Raw genomic sequence first — 24,144 nt, 5'->3', positions numbered from 1 at the left:
CTTTAACAAAACATGGACAACATGAAAGCTACCGTAAGCAAAGAAAAAGGCCATAATTGTATCCATGCCTGAATTCCGGAAAGCTGCCAACCTCCCCAGGTAGTTAAGTACCCATTGCTCTCACAATTTGTCTCGCCAAATCCTTCGAAAGTATTCTGAATATTAAGTTAAGGTTTATACTCCACTCTCGTGAAGTACCTCTTAATGTCCACCAATTCAGTGTTAAAAAGCATGCTGAATAGTTGACAATCTCGTTCGCCCTAAAGACACATTCTGAGAAACTTTCATACACAAACAACAATGTTTGGTAGTTTCATTTAGTATGGAGAAAGCTTACGGCACAACATGGAGGTTTGGTATGGAGGTTTGGGACTCTCCGCGACCTCACAGACTTGGCCGTCCGCGGCAAGATCCTCAATAGCCTGAAATACTTTCTCTCCAATTGTTCTTTTAAAGTACGCCTCGGCTTACCTTTTCGGGGAGCTTTGCCAAAGAGAATGGAGTGCCGCAGAATTGTATTTTATGTACTACATTCTTCAAAGTAAAAAGTAACTAAATAGCAAAATTAATCCCAAATTCTATCATTCATTCTATCTGCCAGTGACCTCCAAATTGCATGCAGGTCTTGCAGCTTGCCAATGTGGGAGAGACAGACAACTCACGTTTAACAAAATCGCGATCTGGGCAGACAAAAATGGATTTAAGCATCCCCCACAAGAATGAGTTGCTGTTCTCCCTAAACAAAGGAATATAGGTGGATCCTTCCCGGCGCCTCAATGAAACAATACTCCCAGTGAGCTAAGAAAACAAATTTTTCGGCATTAAATTTATTAAAAAAAACTCTCATTCCTACCACACATAAACTGTTTGAAATTCAAAACTTCCCGAGCTCTGAACTTCCTAAAAGTACTCACAAGGAAGCGATGGGGTTCTGGTAGAACGTGCCTTCTGCATATTTTTCGTTCTCCAGTACACTCTTGCCTAGATTACGGGATCTGTCTATCGTTAAGCAAGACCCTCATATTTAAAACGATGAGATCGATTCCATATTCTAACTCTGCGACTTTCATGGGGAGCATACAGAACGTCACCAGTAGTTTGTATGTAGAAGCAAATGAGCCCTCACTAGATCAAAGAATAGCACTCACATGGGCACACGTTCTTATTGTCAGAGAGCTAACGCAACGTCTATATTGTCCGGTCGTCACAACTTGTCCTTCTCGAATGCTGTTCAACAGACCACAAGCAACAAAGCCATTGCTGTTGCGCTTGGAAAAAACATGGAGCGAACTGCATTTATTGGGCACATTACTAGACACTACAGAAAAAACAACGTTGAACTGCCTCGATGTTACAGTTTTTCGTCAGGGCCGGATCTGACTCTTACACAATTCAACAAAAGACAGCTCAAGAGAGCACATTATGCAACAGTATCTAACACTTAAACATGAAAAGACTACACAGAATTTTTCACGTATAGCTCGAGAACAGTAGCTTGCATTGGAAGGGCAGTTGTGGAAGGGAACTTCCTCATTGTGCGTCCATATTTACTGCTGAGTGTTACGCTCTGTTGCTACCTGTAAAGAAAATAAAACGCAAAAACACAGAGAACAGCCTCAACTACACTGATTCCCTCAGTGTAACCAGAGCCCTACACCCCAGGAATGCAGCCATAGCGTTACTTGGGGAAGTAATGCATAGCATAACGAGCATTACAACACAAGGGCGTAACATAAACTGGTGTGTTGGGTTAAGCATGCCCCATAAACATTGCATTAAGTTAGTACCGAGCAAACTCATGGACAAATGGTATTTACGTGAAGTAATAAAATAAATAGGCTACAAATCCTAAAACCGGGTATCTTAGGCGAATGGAAGTCATCTACGAATCAGGAATGGCTTTTTGAAGTTGTGTCGTTTGAGCATTGGGCGCACCCACCTCGCACACAAATTCATTCTTAAAAGAAAACATGCCTCATTCTAATAAATGCTAACACGAACTGACAATAAATCACATCTTATTTTCGTGCACAGAACTTGAAACACTGAAGAAAAAGAAAAAATTACCGACGATTACGTTACTTCCTAATGCGAAATTTGAGCGCAGCAAATAAGCTGTTTCACCTTTTCGATAGATTGAGGCAAAGAAATCGAGCAACACATGTATGCGCTATCACAGAATTTTTTTTTTATTTTTCACACGCATTCCTTTAACAAAGACTCCACTAACAGTTCTTGACAGTCTTGAAGGAAGCTTTGTGGTCGGAGAAATAGACTGATATATGTTCGACTTGGTACACCAATGCTTGATTCTCAAAGACGAGATCTATACAAGTGCCTCGCGAGGTTGTCACAGCCGTGGGACGCGTTACGAGCGAGAGGAACGGGATGTTCTCCCGCATAAGTGTTAGGAAATTGCTGTTTGTCTTTATGTCAACATTAAAGTCCCCCACTACTAACATCGGTGTGGATCGATGGACGGTTAATGCGAGTTGCAGGAAGTGCACGACGTCTTTCGTGAGTGCGGTAGGGGCGAAGTAGGCAGCTACTACCAGCAAGCCGTTGGGCAACTTTGCGGCGCACAGTTCGCCAACTTCAAAGTTCGAGCCGGCGCTTTGACAACCGGAGACTCGCAGGAAGGGGTGGGAGGGGGGCGGCGTGTACACCCAGCGGCAAACGATGGGGGCAGAAGCGCGTGCAGCAAGCGGACAACACGATAAAGGGAGGAGGGAAGAGATAGCAGCGACTGACTGATGCCGCTGACGCCGATAGTGAGTCAACCCCAGCTGCGGAGTTGGTTTCAGGGACAACGCCGCCGATGCCGACACAAACAATATGATGTAGCGTTCCTAACTAGAACGGCAACAGAAATGACATAATATAAGTGAGACGGGTGTCGTCCGCCATTTTATTCCAACTTCTTCCTTCTCACTTCTCCCCTAGCACCTTCCTTCGTCTTCTTTCATGCGTCCAGCGCAGACCGCTTCACTCTTCCGGATTTCTTTTAATTACACCTCCTGGGGTAATACTTGAATACGTTTCCAATAGCGGCGCACTCCGTTTGGCCCGAGGCTCCGGCGTACCAGACATTCTTCAATATTCCATGCTGGCATGCAGTCTTAATAACTTGAAATGGTCCGCAATATTTTGAATTTGAGGGCACAGCTCCTTTCCTTACAAGGACATAGTCTCCAGGCTGTATGTCCGGTATCTCGCTACTGTGCCTTTTATCAAAGTTTCGCTTCATGCGGCGCTTGTAGATCTCCTGTTCTTTGACAGTTTTTCTTACTTCCGCAAGTTCGAGGTTCTCTAGGAGACCTAGCTCACGATCTGCAGGAAGTATGGGCGCTGTACCTGAAGTTACAAAATGAGGGCTGCAGCCTAAACTCGTGGTGTATGATCTGTTGTGATGCTTCACAGCGGCCTCGAGACAGCACTTCCAGCCACCGGCAAAGTCTGGATACATCTTCAGATACTGTTTGATGTCTCGTATGGCACGTTCCGCTAGGCCGTTTGCTGCCGGGTGGTATGGAGAAGAATACTTTATCATGATGCCGTGCTCCTGGGCCCACTTTGATAATTTGGCACTCCGAAAAGCCGGCCCGTTGTCGCAGACGAGCGTCTTTGTGTGTTTAAAACACTCAGCTTTGAGGAGGTCTATTACGCTATTTGCGTCTTCTTTGCCAGCTTTAGCCGCAATCGTCCGTGTGCACTCATCTATGGAGAGCAAGAAAGCTTGCGTTCGCTTGACTCCTTCCCCCTTCTTTTTGAGCTCCGCGAAGTCCAAATGAATTACTTCGAACGGGATGCTTGAATATTCAGGGTTTGTCATAACGTCTGTCGATTGCTTGAATTTAACTTTGTTCACCTGGCAGAGGTGGCATGTGCGGATGTAATGGCTGATGTCGTTTTTCATGCCCGGCCATGTGAATCTCATGAGCAATTTCTTATAAGTGCGCCAGAAGCCATCATGTCCACCCGATTCATGGGTGTCGTGGTATAGATGAAGAATCCTTGGAATCATAGTTGGTGGTACATGATACCTTCCATTGATAAACTGGAGCTCTTCTGTACCTTCCCATAGCTTAATATGATTGATTGTATCTGGATTATTGCTTGCTTCCTGTACAAGTAATCTTGATAGTGCGTCAGCGTCAGCGAGGAGTGGGCCAGGACGGTGCGAAATTACGAAATCAAATTGTTGCAGATAGTTCACCCATCTAGCAATGCGGCCTCTTGGCTGGGCCATGCTCAGAAGTTGAGTCAATGCTTGATGGTCCGTGAAAAGTATGAATTTGGCACCTTCCAGGTAAGTACGAAAGTACTGCACAGCTTTTAAGACGGCCAGAGCTTCCTTTTCTGTGGTACAGTAATTGATTTCGGCGGGTTTCAGGGTATAGCTGTAGTACCCCACGACGTAGTGTTTGGTTTGATCAGCTTGTTTGGATGGCTTCTGGTATAGAAGTGCACCGGTAGCATAATGTGATGCGTCCGTGTTCAGCACGAAAGGCAAGGAAAAATCCGGTATTCGCAAGATGGGGTCCGACGATATTAGTTTTACAAGCTCACGATAGACAGCTTCGCAGTTCTCGTCCCAATGAAAAGGCACGTCTTTCTGAGTTAAACGTGTGAGGCACCTTGTTCTCAGTGCGTAGTCTTTGATAAACGCCCGGAAGTGTCCTGCAAGGGCAAGAAAAACGCGCAGGGAGTGCACATCATAAGGCTTTACCAGCTTGGAGATTCTCTCTACCGATTCTTGCTTGGTGCTTTTAGTCTGTCCATCAAACACCCTGCCAAGAAATACTACGGTATCTTGAAAGAACGCACTTTTCTTGAAGTTGACTTTGAGTTGGGCAAGACTGAGGGCATGAAGAACTTTTGAAAGATGACTACGGTGTTCGTCCTTTGTCTTTGAGTAGATGATGATGTCGTCGATGTACACATTGCAAAATGTGCCCAGGTAAGGTTTCAGAATGTCCGTCATAATCTTCTGAAACCACGCAGGGGAGTTTTTCCAACCAAATGGTAGGCGGTTGTACTCAAACAAGTCAAATGGGGTTATGAACGCGGTGTACTTCTTCGTTTCTTCACTTAGTGGAATCTGCCAAAAGCCCTTGCAGAGATCTATTCGTGAAAACCAATGGCAACCACCGGTTTCGTCAATGATGTCGTCGATTCTCGGCATTGGATAAGGTATCAATTCAGTTTGACGATTGAGAGCCCGGTAGTCTGTGCAGAGGCGGAATGTCCCGTCTTCTTTAGGTGCAATAGTGATAGGAGAAGCAAATGGGGATACAGAAGGCCGGATGATACCTGCGTCTAACATTTCTTGCAACTCCTTTTTCAGCCACACCTTTTTATCTGTGGACATATTATAGGGGGTTCTACGAACCACTGTTTTATCTGCGAGCTCGAAAGGAACGACATGGGATTTCATTGCTGGAGGGTAGCTTCCTATGCATATAAGCTCTGGGTACTTAGTCTTGATGTCTTCGTGGTGAAAAATTAGCCTTGATACACTAGGTTCTTCACCAGGGTCTTCTGTTCTTATCGTGTCTTCGGCCATTACCTTGTCATCCCAATAGAGGTTCATCTTAAGTTTTTTCATGTCTGGACGGGACAAAAGAAAATCGTAGGTGACATTGGGAATGGCCAATACGTCACTGGTAATAGCATTTCCTTGAAATTCAATAGCCAGGGTTACCCATTCGCTATGCATGGTCACTGACCCATCGTAGGCTTGGACACGCAATGTTCTACCAGCGTGCAGACGACTGGCAAGACAAAAATTGGAGGACGCTTAAGCTTCGCCTTCAAGAGTGGGACGCGACAGCGTTCCCGTCGACCCGCCAAGGGGTATAAGACAATGCGCTACGGCACAGCAATCACTTACGATGCGCCCCGCATCGGACTTAGCGCCCACCTATCACGCGGTGAACGTCGAGCAACGCAGCGTTCGGCGCGACAACGAAACGTGCGCCTGAGCGAACGAAACGAACCAAAGAACTCGGTGTCTCGGAGGGGAAACGATCTACGCCAGCCAAACGTCGTGATCGGCACGGGCAGAGAGATAGATAGTAATCTAAACCGGAAGCACGGCGAAGCGTCGTCAGGGGAGAGGGAGTCCCGCGACGCGCCTGGCAGCGGTCCCAATGCGCGCGCGGCGCGCCTCCTGTCGGGGCAGCGCCGTACATTGAGAGGAGGGGGTCTTCTGTGTTTGCCGCAAGATGGCTCTGCGTGTGCGGAAAGCGCAAAAGAAATGCAGCGGAAACGCACTTCGCAACTCGTGTAATTGTGACTTCTGTACGTTACATGGTCATAATTACCGATATACACCGCAGTATAACTTTCCACGGCTGGTTTCGAAGGCAACACCGCATTCACTAGAGGCGCGTTTGCACCGCTTGGAAGCATCGAACTCGTGGCTGAGTGGTAGCGTCTCTGTCTCACACTCCGGAGACCCGGGTTCGATTCCCACCGGGCCAATCTTGGAAGTTGCTTTTTATTTATGAAGCGCCTGCCGTGATTTATCGCTCACGGTCAACGCCGCCGACGCCGACACCCGACGCCGACGACACCGGCTTTTCTGCGACACGAGCTCCTTAACGCTATCGCGTTAAAAACGGCACCGAGAGCGGCGCTGCTGCGCCGGCGTTGAGAGCGCCGCATGCGGAGCAAAATTCTATTAGCGGTGGTACCCCTCTCCCATCTCTCGTTCGCGCCGCCTTGATTGCCTCCTGCACTGCGCGTGTTTGGGCACGTTTCGTGCCGCGCGCGGTGTGTGCGCGTGGACATTTCCTTCGGAGGGCGGTGTACAGTCTCTCTCACATTTAGGGGAAAACTCGAAGCGCAGCAGCTCGCGCAGATGCTCGAGGGGCGGGATCTTGAACGGCGTCGTCTGCTACGGCGGCGCACGCTGGCCGCATTGTCGAGAAACGTTCTACTGTCAGGTGCAGGGCGCTGATCACATCGTTACTGCGTGAAAGGAGCCGGTATTCTTTGCTAAGCGTTGCGCGACGCCCACTGATACGCCTCGAATGTAAGTTCATCGCTGCATGGCACTCATAGACGACGTACAGATTCCATACATTCTTGACGGCCCGTTTCTGGAAGGCGACTATATATTCTAACGCGATAGGACGCCGATCCACACTGCTCGTGCTGTGCAAGAACTGCTAGAAGAGCGCGCAGTCACTCTCTTGGAGCGGCCGCCTCAATCCCCGGGCGCCAACATCATTTAAAATGTCTGGGGCTCGTTGAAAGTATCGCTGGCGCAACATCCCCTCTATCAGTCGCCCAAGGATAGGCTTCGATTCACCATCGTCAGTGACTGAGACGTGCAGCGAATGAACACATCCCTGATCAAGTCATTCTACACTTCACTGCCTTCCAGGATGAGCGCTGTCATCGCTGCCGCTGGGGACATGACGAGATACTAACTGAAGTTCCGAGCGTGACGTGTCCAATTCCCCACCGGCGGGCAGGGTCTGTCTGGTGTAGCGAATGATTATCGAGAAAAATCACTTCCAGCTCATTGTCTGAACCTAAAACGTTCATTTAATCGTGTCCGTTTGTTTCACCGTGTTCGACTCCCATTGTTGAGTGCTTTGTTTTCCTTTCGAGTCAAACAAAGACTGAGCACGTTGCGCGCACATCTTGGTGCGTTTTGTCGCTGCTCATTACGGTAGCACACACAGTGAAGAAATATACGTGCACACGCTCAGTACTCCGGCCCTTCGAAATTACAAATGAAACATGTTGTCAAAAGACGTTTGTGGAACTCCATTAGCGCCAGTGAAGGATCAGAGTGTGGAGACGCACAACGTTTAGTAAAGAACATCAGCTCAGTTCCCGCAGTACCGATGAAATCGGTGCACTGCCCCTGACAGTACCACGCTTCCCGAAAATGCGGCCAGCGCGCGCCGCCATAGCAGACGACGCAGATCACGACACCGCCCCTCAAGCGTGTGCGCCTGCTCGAGCTGCTGCCGCCGCACGACTCCATTGCTTGCCGTATCGCGATGCAATACGTTCCGAGTTTTCCCCTTAGTGTGAAACAAACTGCACACGCTATATTTGCCTTTAAGAAGATCGGTACGCTTGACGATTATTTTTATGGCTGCAATGCGGCGAAAGGGCAGCGTCTGCTTAACCATGTAAGGGACGCTGAGCAGGTAATTGGAAACGACATCGTATGTGCCGCCGGAAAAATCGTCAGCACATACGATGCGGCACATACATACGGCACCTACGAGCTAAAGTCATTTTTGCAGTTTCTCACATTATGTTTGCTACAAATCCGTGTTGTCTCTGATGGCGACAACGGACTTCTATCGACACTGTGCGGAAATAAACAAGATATATCGCTGCATAGCACAAGTACGACATGCGCACACAACTTTAACTAGTACGTCCCCTACAATATGGAATAGAGGCAGCAATGTAGACAGCTTGGTCATTTTTTAACAGTACTCAAGAGACGGAAGTTGAAAGTATTATTAATCATTCCTGCTTCAGCAATGCCGGCGCGACCAAGACGCGGGTGTGTATCGTCCAGTAACCCGATCGATCGGTGCAGTGGTGAAGCGGGAATGAACTCCGGTCATGTTCAATGCATCATGCACATATTCAATTTCTCGGCACGCGTGAACTTCGGCTACTGCTAGCGCATACAACAGACGTGGTTTCCATTCTCAGACAGCGCACACACAAACGAAACACGAGAAAGAAGACAGGACAAGCACTCGTTGAACTTAAAGTTTTTGTATGAATAAAAGGATTATGTACCGAGTAATTATTAATTTCACGTGGGTTAGATATAGAAACCGTCATACACTCAGGAGTGATCAATAAACGATCTCGCTTCGTTTGCCAGATGTTTACTTCGCTCGGCGCACCGCAGTAATCCATGTCTGTCGTCTGCTTCTTTCGTACCATTTTCTTGTGAATCGGTATAATTTCACTGGTGGCATCAACCTTTTCATGTTTACATTGCTGTCGTGACAGTTAACAACACAATAATAATTTCCGGTTATTCGAAAGGCGCCGTCGCAAACAAGAGACGTTTCGCGCGCAGCGCGAACTGAACGCGGGCGCGACCGCGAAGGGAAGCGGCGACGGAAACCTACACCTTCTCGCGTGCAGCGCGCGCGAGAAAGCCTGGCCTCCTCTGGCTCAGCGCGAGCGAAGGGAACCGGCGGAAGCAAACCCCCGGAGGATTGGAAACCGTGCCGCCAGGGGAGAAACGAGCGCTGGCGTCTCGGGCGAAACTTGGCGTGCGCTCGTCTATCCACTCGAGTCTTGTTGATAATAGATACCGAAGCTCCACTGTCAGCGAGAGCCTTCACTTCAATGCCATCTACCTTAATGGGGGCGTACAATAAGCTTGACGACACCAAATATACTGTCTCACTGAAGCTCTTTTTCTGGGGCTTGTGATGCACGGTAGACAGATTATGTGGAAGTAGGTTGCCGTGAACTGCGGTAATTGGTTCTTCACCATCCTCACAGTCATGATCTACGCTTCCCAGAGATTTGTTTATGAAGCTGTGTTCACATTCAGTTGACGGCAATGACTCTAGATTGGAATCAAGTTGCTCTGTTCTACCATCTGGCTGTCTTCTCGATGTAATTCTTGGCACTGAGGTCTGTAGAAAGTTCAGAAGGTCATCAAACGTTCTTGGACCTTTGAGCTGGGCATGACTACGGATCTCGATACACAACCCTTGCGTTATCAAAGCTACAACAGCAGAAGACGACAGCTTCGGTTCTGCAGAATACAACAGGCGACGCTTCTCAAGACAGTACTCAAGCAGAGAGCCACCTGTATAACTGAACCGCAGTGCCACATCCCATCTTTCTACTGCGTTGCCTTCGAAAGCCCCTAAAAAGTTGCTTTTCCACAGTTCCCAACATGTTGTTCCATAATCCATGAGTTGCACGTCATACCATTTTCTGGCTATACCGCCCAAATAGCGGCGCATATGCAAAATCTTTGTGTCGTCGGATTGCCACAGATTCTTGTCACAGGCGTACTCGAAAAAACACAGCCAGTAGTGTGCATTTTGCGATTTTCCTTCAAAAACATCTGGTTCAACAATACTTCGTGCTGACTGCTCTCGACTAAGCGCTTGGACGAAAGTTCTCATTATTTCGATCTGTTGTGTAATGTTCCTTTGCAGTTCCATAACACTCAAGTCTAGGCTCACCTTCCCGGCAGGCGTTTCCTCTTTGAGGGTGCCACGTCGTATGGGTTCCAGAACGAGTTCGCTCAGTGTCTGCAGTTGTAGATTCACTGTCACCGATCCTGTTTGCACGAGGGCTTGGCGGCTGATTGCAGCCTGTTGCAGCACCACGTTGATCAGCGCGGTAGAACTAACTTCAAGAGGAAGGTCCGTCGCTGGCTCACCGTGCACTTGGTATCGGGTGAACACAACAGACTCTGATGACGCCTGGTCGACGAAAAACGTCACCCGCATCGCTGGTCTTCGAAAACTGTCGGCTGCGCCAAAATGTAGCGTTCCTAACTAGAACGGCAACAGAAATGACATAATCTAAGTGAGACTGGTGTCGTCCGCCATTTTATTCCAACTTCTTCCTTCTCACTTCTCCCCTAGCACCTTCCTTCGTCTTCTTTCATGCGTCCAGCGCAGACCGCTTCATATGATACCCTCGCTTCCGCAGCGCTAAGAACCAGGGGGGGGGGGGGACCCTTTCCTCCTCTTTCTGCATGGCGGCGACGGTGTTCTATGCAGTCACGTTATCTTGACTCTCTAGCGGCGTCAGCGGCATCCAGCGGTATCAGTCGGTCGCTGCTAGCGCTGGGGGGATGAAAGGGGGGCGGAGCTGGTTACGAGGCCGACGACAACGCCGACGCGAAACCCAGGAACGGACGCCAAAGAGCTGCGCTCTAAAAACATTCCACGCCATTTTACAACGGACATGTTCCTTTGAATCCCGCATTGATTTTAGGAGAGAACACAATTGCTCGTATCACAAGTCTTTCGCTTTTTTAAAGAAAGGCGGGGTTCGTCAAAAACTCTAAATGCTGAGCGTACGCTTCATTACATGCTATGGAAAACCTCATCCACGTTTTCATTTCTCGAAAGAAGGCTGAGGCCTTTACATTATTTCTTCAGTTCCTCAGTGCCCTTACCCAGAGAAGTTCTTGCTGAGGGGAACCAAACCATTCAAGTTACCCCCTGTGCTTGGCGCATGATGGCCTTAGTTGCTTATGCACCACTAAAGCCAACGCAACAAAACGCACATTGATGTGACTGGTGTCATAACAACGTTTTTAGCCTTGGAAACATTTCACAACGGCACAGTTAGTTTTACGACCCTAAATTGGGATTCAGGTCCACTACAGGCGTGCGCTGAGGCAATATTATCCTATACTCGTCAAGTGTGTGACGCCTTTCAGCGCGATCATCAAATTCAAGCCGAGAGGTCGCTATTCTTTAAAACACCGCGTCTGAAACGTCAAGAGTGTTTTACCAGACGACCTTCTAAGCTTTCGCGCTGAAGAAGAAATTACAAAGGCGCTGTTCCGCAAGATCATTTTCATGTCAGAAGGCTGCAGAAGGGCTTGAGCATAATTGAGTTCCGCTCAAGAGAAAGTTGGTAGGGAGAAATTAAATTATTTATGCGGGCGTTGGCTGGCGCCCGCAGCCATTGATGCGGCCATAAACACAGCGGTCATCTGCGGCGAAACGGCCAAAGAGGGGTTGGGCCCACGATCGAGACCGTGGTTCCTCATTACCTCCTTATGTCTCACTTTCTCTACTGCCACAAATTTTTCTTCCCGAGTGCAGACGGTAACGAACAGAAGCTTTTGAAGTGTTCTTGCGTAACACAATCAAATAATGTCTCACTTCGCAAGCAGGAATTTCTTCGTAGCAGCGTAAGTGCTTGGTCCCGTGTTTAGTAGCCGCATTCCTTCGAGGGCTTCCCCCCCCAAAAAAAAGTCGTTTATGCTTTAGCATGACATCCCCCTATGGTAGCATCAAATGCACTTTAATGAGTGCTGAAGGTTTCCAAACTTCGATATTTTCAACATTCTAGAATGTCTTGGAGATTACAGTTTTACCTGGCAGTAAAGAGAGCTGTTGCGGCTCTTTCGCTGGTTCCAATATTGTTTATCCTAAGGCGCTAACAAGAGCTGGGCTATCTGTCAAATAGGCTGGGAAATTTAAGCACGCGTTTTATTCTCTGGCGTAACGCAGCTGCGCATTGCAAATGCGAAGTGAGCACACGTCGCGCTCTCCAGAGCCAAGGCCCAGACGTCGCATCTCCATGGCTCAGTGGCTGCCCTTTCAGCAGTAAGTTTTCTTTGTTGTGCCAATATGTGGTGAGACTGACTACGTCGCTTGTTGACGTAGGCCTTCGGCAATAACTGCAGCGCGTGCGAAAGTCTGCAAGGGCCCAGAAGTGACATTTGTCCCTCGTTACCTCGTTGCCTTTAAAGCTCTTCACTGCCAACAATTTCTCTCATGAACTGAGGACGAGATTTTGCGTATATTCCTTTTGAAGTGTTCTTGCGTAACGCAATGCAATAATGTCTAATTTCTCCAGAGGAAAGTTTATCGTTGAATAGTGTTCGAAACTTCATAACCCGGTACCGCGTCCACTCTAACACTTCTCACACTCTCGAACCTCGATTCCCTCATGTAACATGCAACTCATCAGCTTGTATAAAGCGCGGAATTTCATACTAAGTCTACTAGGAGGAAATCTGACCCCGTTCTGCTAAGTTGTTTTAAACATCTATTTTTCTCTTGGCTTTATGTTACGGTAATATAAGTATTTTCCCTCTAGCCTCTATTATGGTAGTGTTTTAGATCAGTTCCAATAAAAAGTATTTGCTTGAATTATATTTCTGTAAAGTTAGCGACGGTAGCGTGTCATGGCCCAAAAACTCATCAAGATTTGTAGTTACACGCATATTAAGAGTTAGTGTGAAACTGTTAATCACAAAACAAAGACACAGTCGTCAATGTAAATACAGGTTTTGTGACAACGCCACTTAACACAACCTAAATACAAAAAATACTCATACAAAGTACAGTATTCTTTTCAAAAGGGCCATGCAAGATTGTAGCGAATCAATGCACCACCTCTCGCTCGAGCGATGCTCGGACAACTGAACTGTCATAGCTCCACCAAGTTATTGTATAACAAATTTCATGGCTGCATGGTTTCATGGTATTCTCTCGATCTCGGTTTCGTCTTTCTGTTTCACTTTTTCCTTCGCCCTGTGTAGGGTAGCAAATGGGACGCTCGTCTAGTTGGCCTCCCTACCCTTCCTCTCTTTGCTATCTCTCTCATGGTGCCAAGGTCGTCTTCCCATTGCTGGCTATTTATAGATCCCCGACGGCGACCAACACAACGTTTATTAGCTAGAGTCATCTTTTTGATGACGAGACCTGTCCTGCGAGAATCTCGTGTGATTAGTTTGGTGGCTATCCCTATCAAAATAGGCTCAGTCACAGTTTCACGAAGCAGTGAGCCTCACTGTACGGCATCTTCTCTGACACACTAAAAACACTGTTTTCTGTGTTACATAAAAGCCCGTGTTTTCCAAATATGTTGTGCGGCTTCAAATATAGTCACAATTTGACTATAATATTTTTTTTTGCATGAAGGGCGTTTATTTAGAGGTGTGGCAATGGTGGCTTCGAGAGGCCACAGCTACCTTCCGTTTTCCTTTTCCACTCCTTGTATGGACCATGCCGTAGCAATCCTGGCCCTCAAAGTACGCTTGACGAATTCATCACTGGTCGAGGGTGGGCGAAACCGCTTAAGGCACGTAACTTGTGCCAGCTATGTCTAGTGTGCTATGTCTGGCAATCAGCTGACGTTAGGTACACCACATCGCAGGTGAAGCCAATCAAGCAGTCTACGAGGACGAACGATCTAATATACTAGAACATCACTTTTGGCACAGGTTGCCTTTGAATATGGGGGTCCACAGTCATGCAAGGTCTCCTGTAGTGTACGAGACAAATTAGTATCACCTGTCATAGCACTCCTCTGATTTGTGTTGCGAAGCCACAGTACGAAGACGAGCAATATGGCGGGCTGCTTCTGCAAGTCAAAGCGTCCCGGATACACAGTATTGTGTCAAGACAGCTTCACGGGGATCTTGCGTAAAACCGAAAAAAAGGACTAGAAGCCGCCCTTTCAAGCTATGCTATATTACAAGCATAGGTGATGAAAGGAATTACGTCATCCATGTCATTGTGGTACGAAGATATGTGTACGTGGCCAGCATGTTAGAGCCCTCTTAGTAAGTTCGATAAGGCCAGCGGTCTGAGGATGTCAAATGACACAACTGCAAATTCCATAGACGACGAAATTTTTTCACCACGTCCGCAAGAAATTAGAAACGGCGATTGCTAATGCGGACACGGGGAGGCTTAGGGTGACGGATGGTGAAGGAAGCAAGAAGATTTCAACACATGAAGCTGTCGAAAATGGTGGGACCACCATTTTTGCCTGACGGATCATGTAGTCGACGCATGACATCACCCATCGATTGTCGTTGGATGACCGTATTCAAAAAGTCGGACTTGGCAGTGGTAGAGGATGAAGGAGACCCAGTGGAGTGATCGTATTGGCAACTCGAAAATCTGTTACTTGTGCAGCCAACACTGCTCAGTTGCCTGGTCAGTGTGTTTTGGGATAAATACAAATGAGAGCTCCATTTGTGAGTCCAGGTGCACCTTTCTCTTTATAGTTCGCTGATCCGTGTAATAAGGTAGTCTGCGTCTGATGACTGCCGCATGTTCGTGGTCACACTACTTAGTGTTCCAGGTAGAGTCCAAGCTTGGGAACATAGTATACGTCCACCGCCCGTAGGAATGCTCAAACTCCGTTGAAACGTGAGAAGTTATAACAACCATTCGGACCAAGTTACACTTTTTTCCAATTGGTTCTTGCGCGCGGCTTTTCTTTTCAGCAATGCCACTTGTATTAGTGTAAATGCATGACCTAAAACGACTCGAACTAGTTGGAATAGAATTTGGCTTTTTGCACAGTGTCGGAAAGGGCTGTGTGCACAGTGTCGAAGTAGCGGCTCTGTGGGTGGTCAGGCCGCATGCTTCACATATGGAATGAGTGGTGATTGCAGTTGCTTCTAAATTCCTTGCGCGCAAATTGACATTTCACCTGCATCATTCAGATAAATGTTTTGATGATACCCAGGTGACCAGGGTGAAAGCATGGTGCATAGCTCTTCGTATTTCTGATTGGAGATTTGGGAGAGCCACCAGATAAAAGCGCGAGACATGGGCTGAATAACTCGTTGCTAAAGCACGCCACCTAAGGCACAAGATACACCAGTGGCTCAGGGATGAGCGGGAGCCACAAAAAGTTGTTCCAAAGAAATATCATTTTCCTTATTCTGTCCTAAAAGCAACAGAATTTGAGAATATTGAAGAAAGGGGAGCGATACAGCCATCTAACGTGTCTGCGTCACATTTTGTCGTTGCAGGAAGGCGGGAGGGACAGACGGCGACTGCTTGGTGGCCACCATTCTTGTAGGAAATTAAGAAACCGTACTTTCGAAGTCGGAACGCCCAGCGTGCTAGACGACCATAATGGGTAATGGAGACTCGCGAGGCAGCATAAAGAATGTCGACCGGTAACGATAGTGAACGCGTGCCCGCTTACGCAGGGTCGGAATATGGGGATCGGGAAAACACCCGCCAAGCATCCTTGCTAATTGATGGTATTATTGTTTTTTGCCTTTCCGAAAGAGTGACGGGAGTACGCTACAACGAGTTCAGAACCTTGAGGACGTCGCACTAGCACAGAACCGATGCCGATACCACCAGCATCAGTGTCCACTTTAACAGGAGAGCATAAATAGAAGGGGCGAGATAAGGGCCCCGATATTAGCAGAAATTTGACCTTGCAGAACGAGTCGTCTCAAGCCGATGTCTAGCTCAAAATAACGTATTTCTGGAGAAGGTATGTTAATGAGTACAACACGTCAGCTTATGTGTGCGCGAAATGGTGAAAATAAGCGCAAGCACAGACGTAGAAAACTTTACTGCTCTCCTACATTTTTTGATTTCAATGGTTTCATTTTTCTGTAGAGCTAGCGTCACGTCTCTCCAGTTGACCAGTTAACAACCGTCTAGATCACACCGAAGTGACGCTTCTTGTAATTTAGAGTCAAGCCAGCTCTTCCGTCATGGACAATAACAATATAGAGACGTGTGCTATGTCCATTGAATGTGTGGCCACAAACCAAAGACCAACAAGATAGCATAAATAAATTTGCCACTGAAGTCCTCGCTGTATGGCATCCAGGAATAATTTGAATGTAGCTGCTGCTTTACAAAAGACAGATGGCGTAACATTCAATTCATTATTCCATTTAATTATTTCATAGCATTAAACTCGTCAATTTGGGGCAGACTACCACACTGAACAAGTCTATGCAAATGCAATTTTACTGTAGGTTAGTTAGATTGCAAACTTAAGTTGTATCCGTTCTAACGATCCTTGTTTAAGTGCGGTGTCGTGCCCCCTTGAGTTGATTGGCAGTTGTGGCAAACAAATGCACAAGTTGTTTTGTTCTCATTGTCTTATTACCATTCATACCTGTCTCTTCTACTTGTCGTGGCCGACTATATTGAATTGAACACGCGCCTGCCAACAGCTCTGTTCCGTCGCTCGAATCTATTTAGAAAGCAATATCTTTAGCATTTTTACAAAGCATTTTGCTATATTAACTCGCTCTAATCCACACTTCCCAAACTGACATTGAAACTTTGATCAGTGCACTTTCTTCTCACGTTGACATGTTATAAAAACCGTTAATAAGTTTCAGTCATTGCGCTCATAGCGTTCTCATGGCGCAAGCGATGCCGTTGGTAACCTGGCATGCTAATTAAATGTTCTTGTGCAAATGTGTGATGACGCAGAAATGCAGCACAGGCGTTCTAACCTTCCTCTACTCCGAATGTCTTGAAAATTAGCCATGCTTTACCTGTGCACAAATCTGGTGGCCATTAGAATCTATGTGTTTATCCCCCCGTTTCCTGACCTGCATAGCTTTTAAACATCTACAGCATGTACTGTATACAAACATGGTATATCATCTAAACTGACTCAGCATTCAGCACTGACTTAGAGGAGGCCTCTCATGTGAAACGAAACTGTTTGATTTCAGCACAGACCTTCACAGATCTCCGTCCCTGTTTTCAAGCTAATGTAGTCTATCCTGAGTATAAAAAAGGCTATCGATCATGTTGTTCATCAGATTCTAATCGCGAAACTTTCATCCAAACAACTTGATCCCATAGTAATTTCCTAGATTGAACACTTTCTCAGAAATCGCTGACAACGCACTATCCTCGATAACATCGAGAAGTAAAATGTTTCAGGCTTATAACGTGTAGTACAGGGCTCTATGTTTGTTCCTTTCGTGTTTTAATCTTCATAAATAACCTGCCCAGGTTCTTGTAAGGCTCTTGAAATGATTTTGAACGGGCCCTTGAAGTGGCACCTCGGCACACTCATACAAGGACAAAGCCGTTCGTCCCAGAAAAACCCACAATAGATGTAATAAACAGTCAATACCCACTTAATGAAAAAAAAGCAAGAGGCAATTCAACACAGATTACCCTACTACAAGCACACAATGTGGCGATGTAGCAAATCCGGAGATGGGACATGTGGTATAGTCCTGGGGCGGCTTGTAGGAACATTTATTAAAGAAAATACTAACAATTTTAAAAATCCATTATCAAATGTTTCTTACAATGCTCCAACTTCGAACCTAGGCTAGAGAGACCGAGGGCCCCTAACTTCCTGCAGCTGTCCACAGCTAGCTGAACACTGCGTAGAGCAGTAGTGCGACATCCCGATCAAATTAGACGCGGCACGCTAGGTACGCGTGCCTCTTCTGGTTAAACGACTGGCTCGTTCGCACTCATGTATCGTTCTGACCACGTTTTAACCCTTTGGCGTCCAGTGTACTTTTGATAGTACAGTACGACTTTCAATAGTGAGTAATAAAGAATAAAGATACTGTGGTCCTTAGTATGCCATTTTGCTAAAAAGTGTCCTACCAAGACGACCACATTGTAGTTATTTCTTCTATGTCGTATTTTGATGTAATCATCGTCAAACTGGAGAAGTGGGGAAGATCGTAGGTGAAGCTGCACATGCTCTGTTTTTTTGTCAAGCATAGCATATGCTTCTCGAAGCTGCAGTTTGTATGTAAGTTTTAGAAATGAATAACGTAAACGATGAATGCAATACATTTCAAATATAATGCATATATATATGGGCCAGCTGTTCCCTAACGTCCCCAGCCTTAGTATATGCCTAGTCGAAAAATGTCGCACAGGCGCAATCCATCGTAAAGACCAACGTTTCTTTAATCAAGCACTTAGAATAGGTCACTCATTGCGACAGCTTATGCTAAAAAGGTTGTCCAAACTCTTGCTAAATTTAGTTTTTTTTACGGCAAAACATGTTCCGCTTTTTAACCATACGGCGATATCGCCGGCTGGGTCATAGAAGCTTGTCGCCAAATTATGCAATATTCTGCATTAAGAGGCATATTCAATATTCTGCATTAAGTATATTCTGCATTAAGACACAAGTAAAATTTCCCGACCAATATTTTAATAAAATGTCAGCGAGGTGCAGAGCGGCGGCAGCGTTTAACAGAAGCGTTTAAAAACGTGTTAATAAAATCGTTATTATGATCGTGTAATTACGCAAAATCGAGCATTGGCCTATTGAGTAAAAGAGCCTCGCCTACAACGTCTGTAGCTTCGAAATAGCACCTAAGCTTCCATTGCGTAGGCTGCGATGACACGGCACGAGTGCGCCTCGACCGAGCGGACCTGGCGAAAGGTAACACCTGCTGCTGCAGCAGCGCGCCAGGTGTTGCGCCAAAGGAGAGGGCACCGCCATGGCGCCACATCACCCTCGCTCTCCGATAGCTTAATTATGCGTGCGTTTCTCGTCCGCGCAAGCTTTCGCCTGCGTTATAACGGCGCCTCGGTAAGGACAAATCAAAACACGCCAAAAGTCTCAACGCGCTCGCTTACCTGCGAGGAGTTCATAAGTCCAAGGAATGCTCAGCGGCGTTCACCTGGAGATTAATGCTTTCGCATTCACAACTCAGAAGTGCTTAGGTGTGCTCGTTTTTGTTATTATTATTCGTTCAAGCTGCCCCAAGTGATGTGATGTCAAGTGAGTGGTGATGTTCTCACCAAGGCAACGGTGTCTTTCAGTGATGGATCGCGGATGACTGGCTCGAAATGGTCTCCAGCCGGTTGAGCAGACGCTTGTCCTGCATCAATGTTCAGGAGAGGATTCGGTAAGGTGTATTAACGCTGTCGCCCGGCAGCTGCCACCATAGCTCGTCTGTAGCCCGACCGTTTGCAATCTTCCCACGAGCGCTGGGGTCCACTGGTCTTGTAGTTCAAGGTCTGGTCGCTCCGGTCGGGTGCAGGCGTGGTGGCTCCGGCCCGCAACCCGACAGCACTTCGTCAAGGCCCGGTCCTGTTTAAACTTTTTTCCATGTTTCCCTGAGTTTCATCCTTCCAATCCCACTTTTCACTTTTTCTTCTCCTGGGGCCTTTGTGTCTTTGCCGAATAGGTGATCTTGGGAATACCACGCTTCGCAATGATTGCTTCTTTGCAGATTGGTGTATATTTCGAAGCATACTTTATTTTTGCTTTATTTCTTACTTGCACCACGTGTCCTTTTGCTTGAAACTCGGCGATGATATAGGCTTTTGTCAAACATTGCACTCACCTCCACGCACACAGTCCTTGTTACCTTCTTTTCTTCTCACCATCCACTGCACTTGGCTTCGCGCACTACAATTATCACCAAAGGGATAATAACTGATGATGATGCTTATGAAAATGACGAGAAAGACATTGTGAAGTCACAAAGGCCATTTTTTTCATGTCTGGGTAAATGGATATCGGCCAGTGGCATGATCGCAACAGATTAAGGGATGCAAAATAGGAAGCGGAATTTATACAGTCGAGAACATCGTCAATACGACGAAAATATTACGCGTGCTTTTGTTAACTGCGTTAGGTTTCCGTAACGGGCCGAAAGCCACTATAAGCCACCTTTCTTTTTGACAAGGACTGCTGGAACTGCCCACGGTATTGAGGATTCTTGAACAACGCCTTTCGAAGCTTATTTTTCATCTGCTCGGAAATAATGATCCGCTCTGTCGTTGACACGCAAGAAGGCTTTTGTCCATTTGTAGATTCGATCGCACGTCTACAGCGATCACGCGAACACGGGAGCGAAGCCAGGTTGCCACACTTCATGAATTCGAATACGAGATGATGTTCCAGAAAAACATGTGAAAGAGTTTGGCACTCATTTAAAATAATCCTAATAATATTAATATAAAACATAAGAACAATAATTATTCGTATCGTTTTTACGTTACATGATGCTCGATATCAGCGGCAATTGCTACCAGTCTGACAGGTTAGCAAGGTCACTGGATTCGGCCTAGGCAGCTTCAAACCCAATTGCGAGTACATAATATACACAATGCAATAAATGTTTAAATACTAATGTGGTTAGTGTTTTGAGTAAAATATGTAATTATGCTACACTGTCAGTGTACATACGGAAAAGTACCATAACTCACAATGAGTAAAAAATAAGTAGAACACACGAAGGAAAGTATATGGCCTAGAACGTATAGAAAGCAAATGCAATTTTACGATATTTGTAGAATGAAGGATATTATTGGGCAAATGCTGTTGAGCATTCTGAGAACCTCGCCTACAGAACTGCTTCCATCGGGAGGCGTTTCCTCACTTTGAGTTGTAATGAAACTGTTCGCCATTTTGTCAAATTAGGCGAGCTTCACATCACATAGAAGCAAAGCCGGGATGGCAACACAAGAAAAAATTACACAGATACCAAACACGCAAACATGTACTCAAGTATACAAACACAAACACACACACGTGCCAAGAAACATATGGGCACGCGCTCGCACATGCACACACAACAGCATGCACACACACACATATATATATACACGCACGTTCGCGCAGGCACGTGCCCAAACACGGCACATGGACAATATTAGCATAGCAGAGAATAATTTGTAATCATCCCAGCCCGGCTCCTGGTAGTGCAATGATAGTGCGGTCCCCGTACAGATAGGCGAGAGTAAACAGATGTGAACTATTGCCACGAGGATCGGGGGTGACAGCGTCTCTCAGTTTTCTGTGTGTGTACTTTTTTCTCTCGTAATCGTTCCGCGAACCTGTGGTAGGGGCACGTGGCGTTCCCTCATACGGTTCCTTCCTCGCTCGTTCCTTTTTTTTTCTCTGTATGTGGATTTTCTTCGCCAAGCTCTTCACTATCTGATCATTGTAGGAAACTCTTAGCGAAAAACGGTTTACGTACGTAAAAGATTACTTACGTATTAAATATTACTTGTTAAAATATGAAGGTATTGTAGCGCAAGTAAAACTAACACAGAAGGCAAATCACCAGACACAAATGGCACTATACCTACAAGTGATCGCCTGCTGTTAGAGCCGCCACTGCGGTCTTCTACTTTTTGCATTTGTAGTTTTTGGACAACAATGGTTTCAACAAGCGTGGTTCTTACTGCGCGTGCTTGGTACGCCATTGGGATTCCTTCGCTTACGCACCCTGGGTCTGCGTGCATTTGGGTGAGCTTAATGCAGTCGACATTTACGTACGTGCACACGTGTTTCCATATATGGTATGACTACTCACGCACGAGTTAAGCGAGCCTAACGTACGTACGTACGCTAGAACGGCGTTATCAAATGTGGCCCCACTTCAGCGCGAATTGCCTCTACGGATGCAGTCTGACCATCGTTGATTTCAAATGGATCATGAATCATGGTTTCACAACTAATTATTGAGTCACGTACCCACCTTTTCAGATTATCTGTCGATTATGTTGTCCCGGGGCGCGACGATAGGCGCCGGCGTAGCAACAGCAGGATATGTTCTAATGGGTACTTTTGGCTCGGACAGCTATGACCCGTGGCACCGGACAGCGTCATGTCCCGTATATCGCCTGCTTCGCGCTTTTATTCCCGTATGTTAACCTCAATGTTTGCAAGAGACGCCCTCCGTAGCATTCCGGAGAGTGCTTGCATATAAAGGGGAATTCATGTGACGTACAGGAGATGGCCCTTACGCAGTGGACGGTGTATCACGTGACGTGCGCGTCAGCACAATTGTTTTTTTTTCTCCAAGTCCGGCCTTCTCCTCTGTCAGGCCGGATAGAAGTAAGACCGTATTTCCGCTCGTATGTTTTCTCTCGTACGTCTAATGTATAGCATAGTTACATGGGTATGCGTGGTTCAAAAATCTTGCCTTGACGATATCTGACGCCGGACACAGGACCCCGGCACTGTTTTTTTTTCTCCGACACGGGCTTACAATGATATCGTGTTAAAAATTGCATTGCTCTAACCTTCTGTACGATGCGCTACCTGGTACACTAGATGCAGGTTAGATCAAAGTCCGTGTGAGGCCATACATCCCAAATGCTCGATGGTGCTTTAAGTGCCAGAGGTACGGGCAATGATCCCAGACATGTCGATTAAGGCTGGCTCGCGTGAAATACCGATCGAGTGATCATCCAACAGACACGTGTGACTCATCTCCCCATTGTGTGAACGCTGATAGAAACCGCCCAGTACACACAGTGCAGGGCATGCCTTGAATAGAACCAAAAGAAATGAATCATTTCCTTAAAAGTAAAACAAAATTCTCATTTCATGAAGCAAGGAAACCACTTTTATACCCAGATCCCCCAGCTTTTCTTAAGTGGCAAGACGAGGGGTGGTGCCACATAGCCTCGGGATTTTACCGTGTTCGGCAGCAATGGTCCGGTAATCGCTCCGCCCCCCTCCTTATAGCAGGATTTAGTGCTGCTTCATCACCATCAAAAAAGGACATCCACACCACGGTTTCACATGTCCCAAAGCTAAACCGAACTCAAAGCCCTCACACGCGAGTCTCAGCGCCTAGTTCTTGAACCTCCGGCGCATCAGAGAAGGCTATCGAGGTGGATGCAAGAACCCCGACGTCACCGAAGCCAAAAGATAAGCGCTGTGCGGAGCGTGCTAAGATAAACATCCTCTAACTTCGCCATAAAAGGAACAGGAAACATAAGTGGTTACCGTCCTCGTAAACGTACATATTTATCTATCCTTAGCATGTTCCCTTCACCACAGACGACACAACTATTTTGCTCATTATGTCTAGGCATATAATTCAGTGGAACACTAGGGGCTATTTCAAGATCGAGATAAAATCCAAGATTTACTAAAGGAATAGCAGGAAAGGCTGGTATTGATTCAAGAAACACATTTAGAGTCAATACTCGAGACCTTTTTAAGGCAATGCATTCTTTTTCGTAAACAGCGAAATAGTAATTCTTTTCGGGGCGGCCTGCCAGCTATATGCAAAAAGTCAGTTGCATGCCAGCATGCATTGCTCCAGAGTTCATTCGACGCAGTCGCTGCTCGGGCTGTATTCTTCTATCAACTTCTATTTGCTCGATGAATTTACCGCCAGATGAACGGTTAAAAACAGCACAGTTCGAAAAGCTGATGGATCCGCTTCCTGAACACCTAAGTATTAATCAAACATATTACCCGTTTAAGTGGCAGCAAAATAATATCGTATATTTAATATCTACAGACACTATACAAAATCAAATATTATTCTGTGCATTTCAATTTACATTAGTTTACGTGCCTGCTCAACAGGCGTAGTAAAAAAAATGTCGACCGGAAGGAGCCACACATGTTTTACTGGCAAACTCCAAGACCTCGTCGTTATCGTCTTAGCGGACGTGATGGTCATTTTACCGCTAATGAGATTCTTTCCCTTTGTTTAAGCATGCTATTACTTTTTTCTCCATCCAGGTGCCTCTCAAAAACACACATTTAGTTTGCCTAAGCAAATACTAAAAACAAGTTTTGGACCATACATTTACACATAACCAGCTTGCCAACAATATTTTCGACCCACTGTAGCTCGCCTAGTTAGCAGAGAAACCATTTCATATTTCAGTTGGTACGTATTGGAACACTATTAAAAAGAAATAAAGCAAAAAATATTCCAAG

The 24,144-nt window shown here is 46.3% G+C and overlaps 1 protein-coding gene across 3 annotated transcripts in view; it reads left to right on the top strand.

Moving 5' to 3' along the window:
* Positions 1–24,144, top strand: part of LOC135904197 (synaptotagmin-10-like) — a 368,678-nt gene that overhangs the window by 33,662 nt on the left and 310,872 nt on the right. The window contains exon 1 of one of the 3 annotated variants that reach the window (XM_070527541.1): positions 19,320–19,348. The exons of the other annotated variants lie outside the window; for them this stretch is intronic. Within the exon in view, the coding sequence (XP_070383642.1) occupies positions 19,330–19,348 (19 nt within the window). The 5' untranslated portion in view covers positions 19,320–19,329. Of the gene's footprint in view, positions 1–19,319; positions 19,349–24,144 lie in introns of those variants that run through there. 3 annotated transcript variants of the gene reach the window in all.

The sequence above is a fragment of the Dermacentor albipictus genome, chromosome 10 (assembly GCF_038994185.2).
Source record: "Dermacentor albipictus isolate Rhodes 1998 colony chromosome 10, USDA_Dalb.pri_finalv2, whole genome shotgun sequence".
In the NCBI taxonomy this organism is placed as follows: domain Eukaryota; kingdom Metazoa; phylum Arthropoda; class Arachnida; order Ixodida; family Ixodidae; genus Dermacentor; species Dermacentor albipictus.
This window is presented reverse-complemented; position numbering and strand designations above follow the sequence as displayed.